This window comes from Periophthalmus magnuspinnatus, chromosome 1 (genome assembly GCF_009829125.3).
Source record: "Periophthalmus magnuspinnatus isolate fPerMag1 chromosome 1, fPerMag1.2.pri, whole genome shotgun sequence".
NCBI lineage: Eukaryota > Metazoa > Chordata > Actinopteri > Gobiiformes > Gobiidae > Periophthalmus > Periophthalmus magnuspinnatus.
Window position 1 is genome coordinate 6,862,525 of NC_047126.1, and position 22,929 is coordinate 6,885,453.

The 22,929-nt window shown below is 40.8% G+C and overlaps 1 protein-coding gene across 1 annotated transcript in view; it reads right to left on the reverse strand.

Moving 5' to 3' along the window:
* The window catches only part of LOC117371607 (uncharacterized), a 57,463-nt gene that overhangs the window by 30,910 nt on the left and 3,624 nt on the right, over positions 1-22,929 (reverse strand). Inside the window, exons 2-20 of the mRNA XM_033967339.2 lie at positions 17,146-17,238; positions 16,591-16,609; positions 16,453-16,489; positions 14,119-14,238; positions 10,138-10,337; positions 9,435-9,538; positions 9,250-9,362; positions 8,402-8,623; positions 7,757-7,831; positions 7,447-7,676; positions 7,274-7,355; positions 7,032-7,175; positions 6,239-6,441; positions 5,128-5,237; positions 4,375-4,487; positions 3,533-3,706; positions 3,329-3,360; positions 3,117-3,214; positions 37-59 (exon numbers count right to left, since the gene is read on the reverse strand). Coding sequence (XP_033823230.1) covers positions 37-59; positions 3,117-3,214; positions 3,329-3,360; positions 3,533-3,706; positions 4,375-4,487; positions 5,128-5,237; positions 6,239-6,441; positions 7,032-7,175; positions 7,274-7,355; positions 7,447-7,676; positions 7,757-7,831; positions 8,402-8,623; positions 9,250-9,362; positions 9,435-9,538; positions 10,138-10,337; positions 14,119-14,238; positions 16,453-16,489; positions 16,591-16,609; positions 17,146-17,215 — 2,169 coding nt within the window. The 5' untranslated portion in view covers positions 17,216-17,238. The remainder of the gene's footprint in view (positions 1-36; positions 60-3,116; positions 3,215-3,328; positions 3,361-3,532; positions 3,707-4,374; positions 4,488-5,127; positions 5,238-6,238; positions 6,442-7,031; positions 7,176-7,273; positions 7,356-7,446; positions 7,677-7,756; positions 7,832-8,401; positions 8,624-9,249; positions 9,363-9,434; positions 9,539-10,137; positions 10,338-14,118; positions 14,239-16,452; positions 16,490-16,590; positions 16,610-17,145; positions 17,239-22,929) is intronic.

Consider the following 22,929-nt stretch of genomic DNA (forward strand, 5'->3'; position numbering starts at 1 on the left):
TGGTTATATTAGTAATACAGATGGATGAAAACGTACCGTGATGTTTTCTGGTACGCATTCTGTCAGAGAATTAAAGACAGTGGAATAAGAAGGAGTTAGTTATACAGAGGATTTCCTGCACTTTCACAATGAATGTGTTTACATGCATGTTTACATGTGTGTTTACATGCGTAAGAGTATCCCAGTTATGATCGGGTTTTTAGAGTATCCTGGTTTTGTGTGTATTCATGTAAACACAGTATACTGGATAAGCAAGTATTACGTTTATAAGAAACCAGGATACTCTCACTGGGATATTCTCATAGTATCCAGTATCCAATGTCCTGCAGTTGTTCAAAGGAGACACATAAGTGATAAAACAGGTGCACTGTTCATGGAAATGATACACTTTGAAAATGCCTCATGTTCTAATGTTGATGATTTATTGAACTCTGTAACTTCGAGTGTTTTGAATGTTCTGGACACCATTGCCCCGATGAAGGTTAAAATGGTTAAAGATAAGCAGAAAGCGCCATGGAGGAATGATGACTCGGTCAGGGCACAGAAAAGAGAGTGCCGGAGGTCCGAGCGGGAATGGCGCAAGTCAAAGCTCCAGGTTCATTATGAGATTTACAGAGAAAAGATGCACATGTACAACCACAGTTTATGTAGAACAAGGCAAAGGTATTTTTCTGACATTATTGGAAGTTGTAGTAACAACTCTCGTGTCCTGTTTGCCACGGTAAACAGATTAACAAACCCCCCAGCTCCACTGCCATTAGAACCAATTTCCACATCTAAGTGCAATGAGTTTGCAGTGTTCTTTAATGACAAGGTTTAAAGGCATTAAAAATGCCATAAATTCCACAACGCAAATAACAACCCTGCCCCCACCTAGACACTTAGACTGCTGACAATCTCTTGGACAGTTTTGTCAGTTACAGGTGCAAAGTGAACCAGCTCTGAGTTCATCTACATGCTGCCTCGATGTGTTACCCACTAAATTTCTAAAGTCTGTGCTCAACAGTTTGCCATCACCACTCACATACCGGTAGTTAATATGTTACTTCAATCTGGAACATTCCCAAGCGCTTTGAAAACTGCGGTTATCAAGCCTCTCCTAAAGATGAGCAGTCTTGATGCCACAATATTGAACAATTATCGACCGATCTCAAATCTGCCGGTTTTAGGCAAAGTCCTTGAAAACTGCTTATTAACTTCCTCGAAATGAACAACTCCTTTGATGTCTTCCCCTCAGGTTTTAGACCCCACCACAGCACTGAGACTGCTCTTATCAAGGTGACAAATGACATCCGCCTGAACACTGATGCAGGCAAAGTCTCAGTCTTGATCCTGTTAGATCTGAGTGCTGCCTTTGACACTGTGGATCATGGGATCCTCTTACAAAGACTAGAGGACTGGGTGGGCATCTCTGGTATGGCACTAAACTGGTTCAAGCCCTATTTAGAAAACAGGGAGTACTTTGTTGAAATTGGAAAATGTATATCAGATAAAATGTCCCCGACCTGTGGGGTGCTCCAGGTTTCAATCCTGGGACCCCTGCTGTTCAATCTCTACATGCTGCCGTTAGGCCAGTTAATACGCAGCAATAATGTGTCTTACCACAACTATGCAGATGACACTCAGATCTATGTTTCACTGGCAGCAAGTGAATATGGACCAGTGGATTCACTCTGCCACTGCATCCAACAGATCTGTGTGTGGATGCAAAACAACTTTCTTCCGCTAAACTCAGACAAGACTGAAATCATCATCTTTGGCCCACAGAAACATAGAGAAAGTGTCAGCAGTCACCTCCAGTCTCTCTCTCTAAAACCTTCAAATCAGGCTAGAAATCCAGTGGTAACAATTGACTCAGACTTGAACTTTAACAGCCACATCAAATCAATAACATCTGCAGCTTTTTACCACCTAAAAAACATTGCAAAAATCAAAGGTATACTGTCAAATCCAGACTTAGAGAGACTTATCCATGCATTTGTCTCGAGTAGGTTAGACTACTGTAACGGCCTGCTCACTGGCCTCTCCAAACGAGCCTTAACACAGCTGCAGTACATCCAGAACGCTGCTGCTCGGGTCCTGACTAGAACCAGGAAGTACGAGCACATAAGTCCTGTGCTCAGGTCTCTGCACTAGCTTCCTGTAGCTCAAAGAATAGACTTTAAAGCAGCTCTGCTTGTGTGTATGTCTCTCCATGGTCTAGGTCCAAAGTATATCTCCGACATGTTAGTGCCATATGAACCATCTCGCAGTCTGAAGACTTCAAGGACCGGCCTCCTGCTGGTGCCCAGAGTCAGGACTAAACATGGGGAATCAGTGTTTAAGTTTTATGCAGCTAAAACCTGGAACAGTCTTCCTGAAGATGTGAGACAGGCCTCTACGTTGACAATGTTTAAATCCAGGCTCAAAACGGTTCTGTTTAGCTGTGCATACCACTGAAAGGTTTTTATTCTGCACTCTTCTCTTTTAATGGTGATTTTATGATGATTATTTTTGATTATTTATGTTTTGATTTGTGTGATTTTAATGTCTTTCTTATTCTGTAAAACACTTTGAATTACCTTGTGTACGAATTGTGCTATACAAATAAACTTGCCCTGCCCCCTGCCCCTACTGTGCCATGTATGTGTGCAGTATCCTGATTTCTCAAAACCGATCGTACTGGGCATGTGTGAACTGAAGTAACAGATACGGTAGGAGTAGGAACCTTCCCAAAATGACTCAAACTTCTACCAGAAGTAATAATATTTTCTACCTATAAACAAAATAAAGCAGTCTACTGTTTAATACAACCACACTTTAACACCAGGCTAACGTCTGCGTCTATCTCTGTTGCTGTTGAACTAAACTGATGCTGTGTGACTCTGCTGTATTTTTCAACTATTAATAAAGTCTTTTACTATAGCTGTGGCAGCGCTTGCCTGTATATCTTTTCCCTTTTTTGTTAGAAACAACCAAATCAAAGCAAAAACCAAACAAAAACAAGCTGACATGTTTAGCTCCTTGCTATATCTGTCCCATAGTCTAAATTTCCAGAATACTCCGATTGCACATGTATACAGGGCCATGAGTATCCTACTTTCTCTGAGAGCATGTAAACATCATATGTTACAAACCTTGTGGTGCGATGTCAATGAGGTCTTCTATAGAAGCCCAGACCGCAGGCTCCAGAGCCGGGAACACAGAGGGAATGGAGGCATACAGACGCACAAAACTGCACATGAGAAACAGCACGTTACCAATATACTGTACACGTTATAATAGTATAATAGTACAATAGTATTAATACTAGTGTTGGCAATGATGACACTTCAGGTTTAGAACTCACATTTGTGTGTAGAGAGAACATGACACGTTGACCTGAAAAAGACATACTGGTGAGCCAATACTTCAGAACATTTATACAAATATTTAGGGAGGGTTTGTTTCTCTAGTCCCAATTCCTCACACACAAACCCATCTATATGTATGAAAACAAGTTATAGTTGGTTAAGCCTTGACTTCTGTGGTTAAAAGCACCAGTGTTTCTTACCTGTGGGGCCAGTGCAATCACAGCCTTCAGCACCTCCCTGAAGTGTGCGTGTGGGGCAGAGAGGAGGAAGTCAAAGACCTGCTCCACCACCTGGGCTTTGTCTGGAGGAGAGGGCAGAGGCAGGAGCAGCAGCTGGGCCGTCTGCACAGGGCTCAAGACGGACAGCGCCTCCACCTGGACACAGATACACAACATCACAGGGTGCACAGGCCAAACTAATCATAAAACAGACCTTTTTTTAGGTAATATAATGTCCTCCTTGAGAACTAAAATGTCTTATGTTTAGAGGTGGAAAGTCATTATAAATACTCATGATGGTGTGATTTAATATATTTTTGGGGGTAATTGTACTTTTTTGAGTAGCTTTTTAAACCTGTACTATATTATATTATATTGTGCATAAATCTAACCATGTAACAGTAACTACTTACAGTTATAATGGTAACTGAGTACTGCACAAGTCAAAATAGTCCCACTTCATAGCTGTATCTGTATCTGCTCTTTATACGCATATTCACTTATATTACAACACTACATCACCTGCTCTGATTGGCCAGAGTTCAGGGAATACGCAGATAATACAGGCCGCAGTTTAAAACAACCTGATTAAGATTTACACAGTTTCATTGATCTGTTTCTTTATGGCACTGTAAATAAAAAGCTATTTGCACTTTACACAATTTGCACAGTTTAGTTTTTTTGTACTTTTACTTAAGTACAGATTTCACAGCAGTACTTTTACTTTAATTTCATATATTTTAATAATTCTGAAAAATTTTAAAAGCAGTAGCGGAAAGACTAAATAGTTGAGGCCTAGTACAACCATTGTGTGAGCTGCGTACCCCAGAGAAGAGCGGGTTGAGCTGGTAGAAGTCTGTGATGGAAGCAAAGCGAGAGAAGGAGCCAAAGTTCTGCTGGAGCCACAGAACGCTGCTGTTGGACATACAACGAGCATCTGAAAACAAGACATGCACATACCTGCATTATAACCCAAAACACTCCTACATATTGGGTAAGCAGTTTAGACAGAGAGTGTGTGGGAAGAAACAGAGCAATATGGGTCTGTCACAATAGGCCCTGTTTGAAGTGTGATGTATTGCTACTGTATTCACCTTGTCTTAGCATTTTCCAATTGTTTATATATAACTAACACTAAATAAGATTTAAATAATGCAAGATAATCCCAGTAAACCATTTTTAAATAGGCCTCTGCAGCTCAGTGAGTGAATCCTGGAGGCTGTGAGCTTTCACACAAGGCCTGTCCATATACTGAGAATGAGACAACATTTACTGTTCCTTTGAAATGATCAAATAAATTAGAGTTATTATATTAATGATCTGATTCCTACTCCTGCTGTTCACATGCTGCAGTTCCACAGTGAAGAGATTCCTCACTCACTTCAGATTTCAGTCTCACACATGTTAATCCTCCTGAACGTATTGAAAATGTGCACTGTGATCTGAATCCTGTTTCTTCCCTTACATGATTTTACTGTACCATTTAATCCACTAGTTAAAACATAGCTACAAATGATAAAGAAAGAGCCTATATTAAACATGGTTACAAGCTCCTAAAGGTTTGGGCAGGTTTGTACCGGAGGAGTTGTGGAGCAGGAGGAACGAGTGGATGAAGTTATCGTAGATGCTCTGACTGTCCTCAGGACTGCCCTCCATCCTCACCATGTGCTCACTGAGGTCACGCACACTGCAACCCACAAAACACAGAGTTAGATCTTTTGTTTCCCGATTCTACAACTGTACATGATTGTTTAAATTTACAACATTTACAAGAAATAACACTTTTAACTCATTTGTCACACAATGGCAGTTATCAGCAGCTGGATTCTGACTGATGTTTATATTTTTAATAATGGACATTTTAAACCTACAATATTTATCAATTGTATTATTTTCTCTATTTGTTTTAATATCTCAGTTACAGTTTGTTATTCTTGGACTAGCGATAATAAATCTGGTACCACTTTTTAAATAATTACACCTTAATTAGGCTTAATAAAGCAGGAACAAAGGTCCAATAACATAATGAAAAACAGTTTATTAAGGGGGAATTACACTTCTATGGGGTATTGCCAACATGTTAAATATTGACGTATCAACATGTTTGATAAGTCTCACTTTTGTTTATGAGGCTCTGAGTCCCCCCTCCCTCTGGTCTCTGCTCTAAATTCACTCCCTCTTCAGAGCACTATCACAGCACAATCAGCTGCATCCTACTAATGAAACTAGTGCACATCACATCAGGATTGTCCAGTTGTAGTGCACAGGGCTGAAGGCTTGAGGGCTGAAGATTGGACAGAACCGTACAGCTAACCATAAGGAAGGTTTGAATAGGGCCCAGGAGAGATCACTAGATTACTCAAACATGCATGGATGACATCTAAAACCTCCTCAGGCATTTTTTGATGGGGGAACAGTGCTATAGCATGGTAGAAAGCTAAAGTCGATTTTGCTGAATACCCCTCTTTAAGAATGAGTTAGGATATCAGAATTAACCACTGATTCATTATGAATTAAGTGTTTGTTCAGGCTTAAGGATAATTAATGTGTAGTTATTACAAAATCTTGATCAAACAGCAGATCATTTTGGAATGTAAATTTAATAGTTGATAATTGTCCCTGAGACCCTTTCCATCCTCAGGCCTGCTCATGTTTCTACATAGTGTATAGAGCAGTGTCAGGGCTCACATGGTGTGGTAGACAGGGCAGGAGAAGTTCTTTCGGCTCAGGCAGGACAGCAGCTCCGGAGGCACGTCCGGCAGGAAGGGCAGCAGTTTGACCCTGAACCAGGTCTGGATGAAGGCTGGGTCAGACAGATGTTTCTGGATTAGAGCTGGAGAGGTGGTGCCACTGAAGATCTGCCTGATGTCTTTAGACATGACACTGAAGTCCTGCTCACACACACAGGGAAAGGGGGTGGCATGTTTAAGCTATGATGATCTGATTTTAGGCAAAAGTCTGATGTGTGTGCATCTTTGTGTCAAGGTTAGAATGTCTTACATGTGAGAAGAGAATAGGTGCATTTGAACTGAATGTGAAAAAGACAAGACAACATAGAGATATTCTGTGTGACTCTGGAAAAGTCATCAAACTAAACACTTGAGTAGAATCCATTTGCATTTATTGTTTAATAGAGGTTGGAAATATATATTATTTTAAACATTTACACGTTTAAGCAACTGAGGCCATGATGAAATACTCATTGCTTGATCAGAATGTAGTAAATATTTGAACATACATTTGCATGTGCAGCAAGTGCCACAGATGCTGTTCATGCTAACATTTGTCAAGAGTTTCACAGCTCCACAGAGAATCTGGGCTTTACTCAGACGGCAGAACTACTGCTTATCCAGAGACAGAGCTCATGTGTGGGTTTGCCACTCTGGGTAAAGGCACTTGTCCTGGATAAGGACAGTCAGCTGTAGCACAGGGCCCCGGCGTATCCTGTGTGTAATGGTGTGTCTAATGGGGGTGGTCTCACCACAGAGGAGAATGCCTTCAACAGCGACGAGAACCTTTGGGCCAGTCCAACCATCAGCCCCAGGACGTTCTGCTCAGTCATAGTGAAATCTGTCTGAGCGGCACAATGCAGCACCCAGGCCACATCCTGCACCACGTCTGTCATCTGAACACATACACATACATTTATAATGGCATTTACAATAGTGATACAGTTTAATTCAGTACATGTGATCCATGTGAGAGCAGAGGGCAGAGACTCACCCCACACTGGCCCTGGTCCAAGACGAGGCTGCACACGTCCTCCAGCTCTGAGGCAGTTTCATTCATGCCATGCTCCAGGTAACTGCACACAAACAGGAAGGATCAAATGCCATACAGTTCTATCACAACTAAACCAGATTCAAAAACCTTGATAATAGCACTCCTTAACTTACAAGAGGGAGTAAAAGGCCACGGACACATTGGTCTGCGTGAGGACCTCTTTGGGGAGGAACCTGCGCAGCACTGGCACCACCACCTGCAGGTACCAGTCATCCACACTGGTCAGGTTGAAGTCTGGAGCAGTCTCTGGAGTGGGGTCCTTGTACATGGTGGCTACCTCTGACAGCGTGAAGTTTAACAGGAACTGAGCCAGAGAGGTGCTCCGGATCTGTGATATGTCCCTCTGGAGGAGCAGTAGAGGTTTGGGAGTTTAGTCTGAACCATAGAGTTGTGAGGATGTGTGAGAATGTGCCGTGTAGAGACCTGATTGGTGAAGGACACAAACTCATGGACAAAGTTGCTGATGGGCTTGAATGCTTGCATGAAACCTTTCACCACCTGGAAATCAGATAAAAAAAAATAAAATAAAAAAACCCCGCATGGTTTACATTACAAAACTGCTAAAAAGCTAAAAAAGGCTCAATAATGAAAAAGTCATATTTAGGTGCTAGAGGTGATATTTTTGCACCCTGATTATTCACTATAAGACAGGTACAGGCATGTTTTAGCACATTTTTATTTCAATATATAATCTGATTATTGTCATCAGAGAAAGTAAATTATAAATTTATATTTTCATTTTTGGCAATATTGACCCTTCCTGCTGCTTTACCTCTACCTCCAGACAAGCAAGAAGCCAATTTCAACCAAAGAACATTAAGAGGAATGTATAATTGATCTCTACCTCCCAAACGCAGACAGGTACACATTTACAACACATAATTACTGTTAAATTGAACAGTTCATTCACTGTTATCCCAGTAAATCACTATATTAAGTACTTATGTTTCACTGCATCTGAAGGCTGCTTTTAAAATATGTTTTATTTACTTTTGCTCTGAAGACTTGTGGCGTACTCTAAATGAGGACTGTGAGAAGCACTAGCTCACACACAAAAGTAAACATTACCTGGTTGATAGAGGGCTGGGCTGTGGTTGTCTGGTAGGGTCCCACTGTGGAATAGCTGTACTCAGCAGAGGTCCTGTTGTGGCCGATCCCGGGAGTGGGATGTGGATGTCCCATCATGCTGTTGAACACCAGGTGCAGGGTCCCGTTGTCCAGACCAGCCACCCCCGGACTGAGCAGGAGCTCAGCCTTCTGCTCTGGGGTCAGGAGATCCAGAACCTCCAACTAATGTGCAGCAGCAAAGAGTCATGTGATATAATTCATCAGGTTTAAAACACTATCAATTGTGCTTAGAGGGACATATTCTGCTAAAAAAAAAACCTGAGATCTTTTAAACATCTGGTCATTTTGATATCATATAAAAACATAAGGATTATGTCAAGTCAAGCTTAAAGTGCCTTCACTATGCAGTCTCTACTGCTGAGAAGTAGGTCCACAGACTATAAAACTGAAAACCAGGTGCTAAAACATAACATTTTATTTACTTGCATATGTCTGTCTGTTCCTCTCCCCTTTGTTTCTCCAGACCCCACTCTGCCTCCCTCTCACACTGCCGTCTTCAGACCCCGTCCCTCTCACTCTCTCCTTTACTCCTCCAGATCCTTCTTCCACCTCACTGTCCCCTTTAGTCCCCCAGACACCCCTTCATTCTCTTCGTTCTCTGGACACTCCCATCATTCTTCTCTTTAGTTGTCTACACCGCGCCCCTCCTCTCTCACTCTCCCCTTTCGTCCTCCAGACCCTGCTCCTCCTTCCCCTCACTCTCCAGTCACTGCCCAGTATCTATCAAATTTTAAATAATCTCATTAAGGTGTGGACTTTCAGGACATTGGAGAATCTAACACACTTACTCCACTGAAGTACATGTTGAGTGTGGAGAAGTCCTTTATTCGGGCCATGGCCTTAAACGCACCAAAGTTCTTCATGAGCCAGTCTATGCTGTTCTGCTGCGGCTCCACACAGCCTGAAATCATCACATGCATGTCAGCAGATGTCATTCAAACAGCACTTATTTAAACGTATGACAGGGCCGCACCTGCCACGCCGTCCCGGGAGAGGAAGGGGTACAGGAAGAAGTCATAGATCCACCTCTGTCGCATTGGGTCCATGTCGGAGAAGTACTCACTCATCTCCTGCACCCTGGACAACACAGATTTAAAAGAGTTATTACCACGTACTGGCTTCAATAAAAAGACGTAAGACAACAATAAATAAGAGAAACACAAGAAATATCTCAAGATTTCCAAAATTTGTTACAGAAATTCAGACAAAAGGTGCGCTGAGTAACTTTGGTCCACTACTGACTTGTCTCTATGGCAATATTACTGTTAGTTCAAAGGGACATTTTGCTTTGTGGGGACTAAAAGGTAAATCAAAACTGTTTATTAAGCTGTTTCAATATCAACAACATGGTTTAATGTGAAGATATGGGCTAATTTAGTTTAGGTATTTATAAAATTGTGGGGACTGAAATCTGTACACACACTCACATCATGGGGAACTGCTTCCTTTAAATTGGTTAGGGTTAATCTCACCAAGAAGAATGGAAACTCAACATATGCGTGTGTTGGTAGGTGCTAGTATTCGTACATGACTTTGTGTGAGTGTGAGTGCTTGCATGAGTTGGTAGGTGGAGCAGCTAAAGTTCTTGGAGCTCTGGCAAGATGGCAGTTGTTTGGATATAGTGGACTTGGTGTGAGTGTGTGTGTTTACATGAATGAGGAGGTGTGTGTGCTTACATGAGTTGGTAGGTGGAGCAGCTGAAGTTCTTGGTGCTCAGACAGGACAGCAGCTGCTTGGACACAGACTGGAGCAGAGGTTTCATCTTCACCTCCAGCCACATGTTCACCAACGCCTCATTCTGCAGAGGCTCATGCATCAGGCTCATCTCCAGCTCCCCCTGCAGGCTCAGCACGGGCACTCCCCTCACACTGGTGCGCTGGGGAGACAATGGGCTGTGTTCATGTGACGTCACGACATTTTAAAATCCCTAAAGTTGTTTAAAAGTGAGCTGGAGCTGGAGGACAGACCAGAAATAAATAATGATATGGTATAACATTTGTGGATCATAAGTTTGGATATTTTTTGTGAATTGTCTGAGAATTAGGAAGTGTGTGATTCGTATGTTAGAATTTTGCCATCATGGTAACGCTAACTGCTATGGCTCTGAGGGTCCTTGGGTTCAAACAGTTCAAAGTGCACCCCTGTCACGTCGATGGGTGACATCTTTGCCTTTTCTTTTAGTCGTTTTGGTTGTCAAAGAAGAGATGTTTTTTCCTTCATCTCCAAAGACAGCTAACCAGGGGCAACACCAGGGGGGCTTGATTAAAAATCTTCAAATGGCAACCAAAAACTGTTCAAAATGAGACTACAATAAAAACAAAATAATTCCATATTCAATTTCATAACAGGTCAATCGCTATGTAGCTGGTTAGCCTCCGCAATGCTTTTGAACTCCTCATATTTACATTTTTTGAAAAGTCATTGAATAGAAAATTGACTTCCAGAGCGGGTGGTCACTGTTCAGCTCCATATGACATTTTTCAACAAGGAGATACTGTATTGACATATTCTTGTTCTTTATTGTTTGTGTTTTGTTTAAATAGAAAGGGCACAAAAAGTGAATGCATTTTCTGTGTGTGTTTTTTTCTGTTGTGGATCATTTAAAATTTAGACCTCTGGTTTATTTAAAAACTCGTATTGAATGCTCGAAATGCATACAGAAACTGAGGAATAACTCTGAACCTTTTAAAGCAGACCTATACTGCAAAATGGACTTATTGTTCAAACATGCACAAATCTTTCCAAATCTTTAATTGCTTATTTTCAAGTGGCCATTTTGCCTATCAACTCCCTTTATCACCAGCACCGGTTCACACCCACTGCTCTGCACTTACTTCAGTCTCCAATCTTATTTTCTTAATGGTATAATATGGGTAGGATTCAGCAGCGTCATGTAGTCATTTTGGCACAAATGGGAAAAGAAGCCCCAACTTGCTAGTGTGATCTGCAGCTATCCATTGCTGGTGCCGACAGCTACACAGCTCTTTGTTATGATAACTTAAATGGTGACATCAGCTCCCATTGGGCACCACAGTTTTCTAATGCAGAAGTTAGCAGTCTTGTTTCTTTTATTAAGTAGTTTTAGATAAATATTGTGATGTAAAATGTGCCAAAATTTAACCACAGGTGTTATAGATTATAACTATAGACCAGATACAAGCACAATTGGTCTTCTTTAAAATTAGCTGGTTCTGTTTTTTTTTTTGTTTTTTTTTACATTTTTAAGACAATAAAATCTGGGACAGTGCCTTTTTATTTTCCATTTAAAAAGAAACTGTACGTTTATGTAATCACACTAGGTTATATATTACATGTTGTTTGTTCAGCAGAGAAGCCAAGCCTACTTAAATCCACTGAGACCAGTTAACAAGCAAATAGAATGGTTGCCATTTTCCTGTAAATCTCTGAAGGTCCTTTTAATCTAACCTTTGTATTAACTATATCCGGAGAGACTCACAAAGGGTCATATATCAGTTTTTGATGGATGATTTGAATTTAGGTATGGAATAGGTTGGGCTCACATACGTCACACCTTTCTAAAATGTCAATAGAGCTGGAGGACAAGTCACAATTTTATAATGGAATTTGCTGTTTAACGATTGAATTGCAAATGTTAGTTTATGGTTATACATCCTAGATCACACAGAGTTGGTGTTGTGAGGTTTAAGACATGTTAGAATGCTGTTACTTCCTCAAAAACATATCCGGAGTTGTGTCTTGTTTCATTTACATGTTTGAGTAATCCTATTATTAACCTGTCTACATTTCCAAAGCTCAAAATGCTCTGTTCCACCTTGTGATGTCACATAGTAGTAGTTTTCAAGCTACCTTTTACTTTTAGTACTATAGAGATTGGCAATTTCAAAACTGACACTAAATGATTCTAGTGAAGGTATATGGAGCTTCCTGTATTACCACATGGCCTCACAAGGTGGAACAGAGCGTTTTGAGCTTTGGAGTGTTTTTTGTTTGAGAGAAGAACTAAAATATGCAGGGTTTGTGTGTTAAACATGAGTGAATGAAACAAAACACAACTCCAGGTTTGTTTGTGATGAGGAAACAAAATTATAACATTAAAACAGCACAATATGGGAGCTTCAATATTTATAAAGATAAGGTTGGACATTGAGCCTTCTCTTAAGTTCGGATATGTCTTTCAAACCAGTAAATCTAGAGTGATAAACCAATACTCTCTGTATTGACATTATGACAACACTGTATCTAGATTGTGAAATGTGCACCCTTCAAGGAAATGAACAGGGCATCACAGCAGCATTCCTTTCTAAGAAGGAACACTAAACCTGAATCTGGGGAGTAACTTAGCACAGAGAGCAAGCTGAGCAGGAACGTGTGTACTTTTTCTTTGTACTGTATTACTGGAAAAATTTTGGTTATTTTTTGCAATGCGACTTAAGTCGTAGAAGGTTGAACAATATTGTAGATTTATAAGAGCTTTTGTGGTTTAAATCTGGTTTTGAATTATTGTGTCAGTGGGATTGTCTATCGTGACAGGCCTAATTGTTTTTGGTGAATATTTCATTTTCAAAGCAGTAAAAGGTAACATGTTGATCTAAATATGTATGTGTTAGCAGTTAATACCCCATACATATGTAATACCCGCTCTTTAAACAGGATTATAGATGTTTTAACAGCATGATGAACATATGCATGCACGATAACCATATACATTTAAATATATAAACATATTAGATTTAAAAACAGCATACATTTAAACAACAAAGACATCTGTGAAATAATATCAATGAGTTAAGACTGGTAGCAATTTTAAATCAAAGTGAATCAAGACTTCTCATTTTTCCATTGTATATTCTATTGTAATATTTGTAACGTTACTGACTTGCATACATTGAATGTGACCTCATGGTTTTGTTTCCAATAGCCCTTTTCTATCCATGTTGGGCACTTGAAAAGCTTTCACCAAGGGACCATTCACCCATTCACACGCAAATTAGTACACACATAGTAAACCCATATCTTCAGGTTAATACTCTGCCTACTGTTTCAGACAATTCTAGGGATGATTTTCATATTCAGATGGAGGCATATATCCATATTGAGATATGATAAAAAAAACAACTTGATCTTGCTAGAACAACAAACTTCTGCTTAACAACAATAGACATTTTCCTGTCCTCATCTTCATTAGATATTATAGGCATATACAATGTTGTGACGTCATCTGAAACCCGGCGATATTCATCTTATGCCGGAAGTTGCTGTGGGCGCCGCAATTGTCATTTGGTTTGTATTATTTTGCATGAGGCTGCCGATCTTGACAGCAAATAAGTTTTATAGGGACTACAGAGGTGTTTTAAAGCCTCCAGAGAATTGGAGAAGTGTTGTGTTGTTGCTCACATGAACATAGAACGGTTTGCACAAATGAACCTACTTTATATCAGATTTTAGCAGCAAAACCTTTACCAAATTCTCGACTGAAATGAATGGGATTCCTGCTTAACCGGAAGTGCCACCACAAAGAATGAGAAGTTTAGTTGCATTTACAGCAAAAGTGGACGGGGCCAAATGATCTGTCCAATAATATGGGACCCCTTGATACGAGTAACTATTCTACCACCACGACCACACCATCTGCCCATAAAAATCCCCTGTAGAGTGAGTCACTTGAGTGTGAGTACCATGAAGGTGTAGATGTCCATGAGAGCCTCCATGATAGAGTGCAGCCTGTTGAGGTGGTCAGACCCAGTGTCCGTAGAGGGCAGCCCCACACACTGAAGGAAGCGCTCCGCTGGGTCCATCTGAAACAGCAACAGCAGATCAAGTAGAAGTTAAAGCGCATATGACAGGTTTTCATGTTTTTATCATTCAGATTTGGTTTGGTGGAATAGTACCTGTGGTCAATATTTATCATTGTTTTACTTCAGGTAAGTGTCCGTTTGTGGAAAGAAGAGTTAAGAAGAAAAGTACCAAAATACAGGAAGTAGCACTGAGTTGGGAGTACCTTTTTTGGAAAATCTTAAATATAATGACTATGTTTTAGTGAAATGAGTAGTCTAACCTGTCAAATGTGACTAAAGTGTCACTCAAGTAAAACATTATGGCAGAGTAGGAGTGGTAGCATTTCAGCTATGTGGTAAACAAATAATATGTAAAGCACTCAGAACGTTTTTATTTAAGTAAACAGCAACTTAGGTTATGGTGTAAAAAAAACTTCAGATATGTCAGTAAGGATAAGCATTAGCCATACTACAAAGTACAGCTTAGTTTAGGGCTGAGAATTGCACATGTACAGTACCTTACAGTTTGTTTTGATACTAATGATACGACAGCGTTGCATTTCTACATCATAACCCATAACATATTTAAATTGTGTACATTTGAAAAAAAAAAAACTATACTCTATCAGTAGCACTGCTGAAGTATCATTGCTCCAGAGCTCTTGAGATCTAATGCTTTGACTCTTCACATTTTGTTTAGTATAAAAGCAGCTGGTCTTGTTGTGGATGCTGAAGCACCTGTGGGTCAGAGGGCACCGAGCCTCTCCCAGCTAAGTAATGCTGGCAAAAGTTCATCAAAAGAAAACATCTAAAGACCACACCTGTTAGCATGGAACAATTATTTTTCTTTTCCAAACAGGTTATAAAAACAGATCATATTAAGATTTTCATTAAACTGTAAAAAGCTATAATTTTAGATATGATCAATATATCTTCACCTATTTTGACATGAACGAATCTTGCTGAAGTTTTCTAAAACATGACTGAGACATTAAACATGTTTTATGTCTCAGTCTACCAAAATTTGTATTAGTGGTTTAATTATTTTCTTTAGATTATAAGGGTTCATATGGGGCAACAGCAGAAAGGAGACGTCAGCCAAAGATTTGGTATTGTTGGTATTTATATGTAGAAATAAACTCATGATTCACATGTTTGGCTATATTGTTTCCTGGTATCTTTTTCTGCATAAATAGTAGTTTTTGGATAAACTTGTGCAGGAGTAGTTTTGTGAGCGAATTGCGATGGAAATTTAAGTATATTCATGTTAAAAAAATTAAAAAATTATTCTTTTCATACGTCTTTGTGCAAATGCAGAGACCCAGGCTAGACATTAACATGTGTGAACGTTCTGTTCGATTCCTCCAAAAAAGCTTTTGTTGTCTTATCTGTCCTCAGCTGTAAAATTTAATTATCTCATGGGTGTGAAACAAAAGTCACTCTGCCCTGAAATGTATGTAGGTAGCTTTCTGGTATAAATATTCAGAGCTCAGATGCTCGGGAGGGGACTAGGGAACCAGGGGGAGAGATGTTCTAGGAGAGAGACTCAGAGAGACTTGGGGCAGTGGAAGGCCACCAGTCTGTGTCCAGGGGAGGTCTGGGCCTTGTCCATGTCTGCTCTAACAAAAATACATTTTTTTGTATTTCATGAGTCACCAGGGTTCACAAATGGTTGCCTTTTCATCAAGAGTTGTAATTTTTCCACCGCAACAGTTTGGTCAGATACATAGAGATGCCAAATAGCTTTGAAAATTTTTACCATGGCCCTTTTAGTCGAATACTCGCTCAGCAGCACATGTTTAGTCGACCAAGAATGTCTTTAGTTGCCTACAGGCCTAATGGCATCTGTAGCAGATGCCATTAGGCATCTTTTTAAGACTTTAAGAGTCTTTAGTCTTAAATTATATTTAGTCATGATAATGTAATCAACCAAATCCATAAGACATGTAGTTAACCAGAAAATTATATTTATTTTATTTTAATGATGATGGTGATGTGATTAGTACAAGGACGCTGGAGATGCAGCGTTTACGTCTGGTCTGATTTGAGGCTCTGGGAATTGAATAAACAGGTAAAGTAGAGACTTCCTTTTTTTGTTTTGTTTTCATAAATTGACAAAATTATGATGATTTAATTTTTTTCTTTTGATTTTGTTTTAGTCAAGAAAAATATGACAATGCTTGCTCCCTGTGGTTGCAGTCATGTCTCACCCTGGAGCAGTGATGGGCAGCTCACCTGTGCACAGGTTACTCCAGTCGGGCAGGATCCATGACTGCTCAGAAACAGAGACAAAACAGGTGATGAGAAGACCACTCAGAGCACACTGTGTTTAACTATGCTTTTCTTTTGTTACAGTCACAATAGTAGTCTTACCTCAGAGATTCTGAAGTCCCTGTGGAGAGATGGAGAGATACAGTCACATGAGTGAGACACAAGGCTACGTACATTATTCTTAAAGGGCCAGAACCCGTTTTTGTATTTGAGCACAATATGTCCTGCCCCAGTACAGATATATGATCACAGGAAAAGTCTGCACTGGTCTGACACTGCGAAAAGTCTTTATAAACTCATTGTAGGGACTAATTAGGATACTACATAAGGTAAGTGAGAAATAACTTTGGACCAGTGCAAATCTTTTAAAATGACAATTTTTTTCCCATTTTTAAGAGAGTAAAAATCAGGTACAGTGCCTTTAAGATACGAGTTAGCAGTAAGGTGTTTTTTCTCTATTGATGTCTATAATGCTGTTACGTCACAAATATTTAATTTTGTAAGCTTACCAAAATTGGACAATGCACAGGTATATTTTTGTGCATAAAATATGTATGAAATTACTATGGTGTGTATATGTATGTGTGCATGTGTGTGTGCGTTTGTGTGTGTGTGTGTGTGTGTGTGCGCGCGCGTTTGTGTGTGTGTGTGTCGTACCCCAACATAGCAGCAGGACGTAGAGTAGAAGGAACAGGCCATGTGATCTCATCATGTGACGGTGGGTCATGTGACTGCTCTCATGGGCCAGAGCTGTGGAGGGACACATCTTGTTATCATAGATCACAAAACATCAAGCCAACACAAACATTAAGCTCACAAGTCTAATCTGATCAGACAAGCTATGCTGTATTGTGAACATTTTACAGTCATTTAGAATTATTTATTGTTGCATCATTATGAGGAAAAAACATTAGAACTTGGGTGGGCAGGTTTTTTGGTGGTGGGTTGAAGTTATAAGCCATTAAGCCGTTAATGGAAAATTTTGTTAATATTTTCAGTAGCAGGTTTTGATCCCCGTTGTGTGCAGCTCACACTTAGCCAGAGGGAGCAGAGTTATTTGCAGGGCGGCCACATTTGGCCCCCCAAGCCCAACGTTGCCTACCACAGGTGTAAAATGTTAAATTTAGAACATTTAGAGGTACATTTGTACATGTTCTGTAATTCACCATGTGACTTTGCAGCATCTTATATATTCCACTATCAACCCCAACTTAAAGCTGCACTATGCAGTTTTTCTGGTGCAAGGTTTAGGAGTTGCTCATGTCCACAGTATGGTATTAAACTATTTCCACTATTTCACAGCAGGTGAGGCCATCAAACAAAGTTACAGGTTAGATCTGCTGGGAGTAAGAATGCAAGTCATTTATTTATCCGATAAAGATACCTGTAATAGAGTAAATGCAAAACAGGTAAAGTTGCATGGCATATTTAACAACTAACATTTGACACATTAGTTACATAAAAACCTCCCGTTCACTGTTATCACTCATTCTATGTCCGGTGTCATCTGTCTGTTAGAGAATGTGTCCTTCGCTAACAGACAGGTCCAACAGGAGGTAGAGGACAGATCTACTTTCATGTTTCAAACCAAATGTTTAACAATGGCTTTCATTAGGTATGAGATGTGTGGAGATGGCCATTTTGCTACAAACCATAAAGATATATCTGTTTATATGGCTAAGAGAATGGATTCTGTGATTCCTGGAGTATGGGGGATAGTTTAAGTACAGTGAAAATAAGGACAGATGCAAATGACTTAACTTTATGAATGAAACAACCAAGTCGCCTCAGTCACCCGCTCCTCCATCACTACCTCAGTCACCTCCATCACTACCTCAGTCACCTCCATCACTACCTCAGTCACCTCCATCACTACCTCAGTCACCCGCTCCTGCATCACTACCTCAGTCACCTCCATCACTACCTCAGTCACCTGCATCACTACCTCAGTCACCCGCTCCTCCATCACTACCTCAGTCACCTCCATCACTACCTCAGTCACCTCCATGACTACCTCAGTCACCTCCATCACTACCTCAGTCACCTCCATCACTACCTCAGTCACCTCCATCACTACCTCAGTCACCCGCACCTCCATCACTACCTCAGTCACCCGCTCCTCCATCACTACCTCAGTCACCTCCATCACTACCTCAGTCACCTCCATCACTACCTCAGTCACCTCCATCACTACCTCAGTCACCCGCTCCTCCATCACTACCTCAGTCACCTGCATCACTACCTCAGTCACCTGCATCAATACCTCAGTCACCTGCATCACTACCTCAGTCACCTCCATCACTACCTCAGTCACCTCCATCACTACCTCAGTCACCTCCATCACTACCTCAGTTACCCGCTCCTGCATCACTATCTCAGTCACCTCCATCACTACCTCAGTCACCTCCATCACTACCTCAGTCACCTCCATCACTACCTCAGTTACCCGCTCCTGCATCACTACCTCAGTCACCTGCATCACTACCTCAGTCACCTGCTCCTCCATCACTACCTCAGTCACCTCCATCACTACCTCAGTCACCTGCTCCGCCATCACTACCTCAGTCACCTGCATCAGTATCTGAGTCACCTTCTCCTCCATCACTACCTCAGTCACCTCCATCACTACCTCAGTCACCTGCATCACTACCTCAGTCACCTGCATCACTACCTCAGTCACCTGCATCACTACCTCAGTCACCTGCTCCTCCATCACTACCTCAGTCACCTCCATCACTATCACAGTTACCCGCTCCTCTATCTCTACCTCACTCACCCGCTCCTCCATCACTACCTCAGTCACCTCCATCACTACCTCAGTCACCTCCATCACTACCTCAGTCACCTCCATCACTACCTCAGTCACCTCCATCACTACCTCAGTCACCTCCATCACTACCTCAGTCACCTGCTCCGCCATCACTACCTCAGTCACCTGCTCCGCCATCACTACCTCAGTCACCTTCTCCTCCATCACTACCTCAGTTACCTGCATCACTACCTCAGTCACCTGCTCCTCCATCACTACCTCAGTCACCTCCATAACTACCTCAGTCACCTCCATCACTACCTCAGTCACCTCCATCACTACCTCAGTCACCTCCATCACTACCTCAGTTACCCGCTCCTCTATCTCTACCTCGGTCACCCGCTCCTCCATCACTACCTCAGTCACCTTCATCACTACCTCAGTCACCTTCTCCTCCATCACTACCTCAGTCACCTCCTCCTCCATCACTACCTCAGTCACCTCCATCACTACCTCAGTCACCTCCATCACTACCTCAGTCACCTCCATCACTACCTCAGTCACCTGCTCCGCCATCACTACCTCAGTCACCTACATCACTAACTCAGTCATCTGCTCCTACTTCACTACATGAATCACTTCCATTACTACCTCAGTCACCAACTCCAGCCACGTGCTCCTCCATCACTACCTACCTTAGTCACTTCCATCACTACCTTAGTCACCCACTTCCACATCACTAACTCAGGCACATCCATCACTTGTTCCTCCATCACTACTATTTATTTATAGTATTTTCACAACTTTTTCGAATTTTCAAATCCTCATGGCACCGAAAGTTAAGTTGGCTTTGTAAGATTTAGCCTAACCCCACTCTATACCTGCACTAGCGCTGCTCCAGCTGTCATCACGCTGATTGTTTAAAACTGATCATGCAGTGCATGTTTCTGTCATTACATGGCGGGCAACACTGAGCAAGAATTTTAAAAACTTGTCATGATGCACCATCTGAACACAGGTCATTGAAACCAATACAACACCATCTTTGATTAATCATCCACATCTTATTTTAGTCCCATGGTCCACAGGCTCCCTGAGTGTAGACTGACCGGCATGAGGGTGTGGCTCCATACAGGCATAAATGACCTTTGGTTCAGTGTTTCACAGATGGCAAACAATAGATGCATGAGTGAAAAGAATGCTTTGAGAACAGCAGAAACTCTGCACCTACTCGAGTCAGCCGTAGACAAAGCAGTGAGTGCTTACATTCACACGAGGAGCCAAGACTGGGGCGGGCCAGGACACTTTAAAGAACTATTGTTAAACATAAAAATGAGCCTCACTCAAAAGAGCAGCAGGATCACAGTCCTGTAAAGATGACAGAATACTGCACTTTAATCTGCAGATAGATTGAATCAATTAAATCTTGAATACAGGAGAATAAAGATCACTCAAACATGCATGAGTCACTTTAAATACAACTTCAGAGGGCCAATGAGAAGGAAACAACTGTAACATGGTTAAAAGCTCTAAACGTAAAAAGTTTGTCACTATAAAATAAGACCTTTTTTTTTTATTTAACCTTTATTTAACCAGGAAGGTCCCATTGAGATTAAAAACCTTTTTCAAGGGAGTCCTGGCCAAGAGGCAGCACATTTCAAAACAAGTACATACAAACAAACAATGTTAAAATTGCATAAATCATGAAAAACAGTTGCACATAATCAAGGCAGTCTGTAAGGCTTTGAGTTTAGTTTTGAAAACATTTAAGGACAACAGTTCAGTCAGTTTCCAGTCTTTCTGCAGCAAGTTCCAAGTAAAAGGTGCAGAGTGAACAAAGGCTTTCTTCCCCAGCTCTGTGCGGGCAAAAGGAACTGATCATTTGATCGCAAGGAGTAAGAGCCACTATTTTTCCTTGTGATCAAAGTACAAATATAAGGTGGCAGCAATCCAAGTATGGCTTTGTAAATAAAAGTGTACCAATGCCCCTGCCTTCTAGTGGTCAGAGAGGGCCATTCTACTCTTAAGTACAAGTCACAGTGATGGGTCATAGATCTACAGTTGGTAATAAACCTCAGGGAAGCATGATACATTGTGTCCAACATTAGAAAGTTTTATGCAAATTGTTAATAAACATGCCCCTTTATGGAAATTCAGAATTAAGGGCAATTAAGAAAATCCCTGGTTTTCACAGACACTCGCAGAAAGCATACAGCATACACAAGCGTAACAGAGTATGGGACAAGGCGAGACAAACTGATACTTCCACTGATTGGTCTGTTTAAAAACAGACCAATCAGCTTTACTCGCGTAAGAGTATTGAACTAAATATTAGTCAAATAGAAGTTAAAGTGTAGTGTCAGAAAACTACTTTGGAAAGCACAGTTTCTTCAGAAAGTCCATATTGTGAATGTAATTGAGTACCACCCACCTCCGATAATCAATATATTATATCAACCTTTTCTGTTATTCTAAATATGCTGTGTCACCTTGAAGTCAATGGGTGACGTAGCATATGTTGTACACCTGCGGGAGGACGAGTACAGTGTGGAGTACCCTGAGAAGTTCAGCCACAAGGAACAAATTATAGCCCAAATTAATCACGATCAATCAATCAAAGAATACAGGAGTCAAATGATATAAAACAGGACGCAGCACAGGGAAGTACAAAGAAGCCAAGAATACACGCTTCACTAATACTTTTTAAAGACCTTTAAAGTTTTTATCTCCTTTCAGATGGGAGATTGACAGGTAGAGAAGCCAATCAAGGACACACACGGCACATTCACAGAACAAGAATGGCTGCTTACTGTTGATCCATTCTTTTTTGTAATAACTTTTACTCACATTCCATTAACATATTTTTGAACAAGTGAAGTAAATGACAGACACTCTTGCGTGAACTGACAGCTCAGGCCAAAGACAGTGCCACACCCCCAAAACCTCCCATATGCGTACATGGGAAAACATAACATAAATACTTACAAGGACTTTAGTCGACTACAGCTCACCTAAAAAAACCCTCACCTCAGATTCAATTTAGTGCTTCACCCATTGATTCTGCAGAAATGTGTGATGTTTTTCAGTCCTGTCCAGAAATCTTCTTCCTACTGTTGTCCCACATATATCCTTATAATCTAAATAAAATGATAAGTTGACTAATACAAGTTTTGGTCAATTAAATCCATCGACCAATTAATCAACTAAACGGCTAAAGGACTACAGCCCTAGAAATTAGAGTTTCTTTAAAATGATAGATGACCAATGAGCTCCTCTGTCTTTCACTAAAATAAACAAACCTGACCGAAAGTTTGGCCTGAGATACAGAGGAGCATGTGACCAGATTGAGAGTCTTTATGTAGAGAGTATAGAGAGAGAACCAGTCTGGATTCAAGGCTAAGAGTACACTTCAGCTCAAATCTGGGAGAAAACTCCGAGCAGCTGACAACACAAGCAAAACTTATTTAGTGTCCCATTTCAGCAGATGTCAACAGAAACCATACACTATTCTTTGCATGCCCGCTGACTGTGCTCCACATGCTAAAGTAAGTAAACATAGTAAAGTAAAAGTATTTTTCCTTTTCAAATATTTAAGTGGAACTAAACACTTACACCTACTAAACACCCATAACCACATTTCAAACAGAGCTGATAAACTGGACAGTACCTGGGGACTAAAGCAGAGAGTGGGG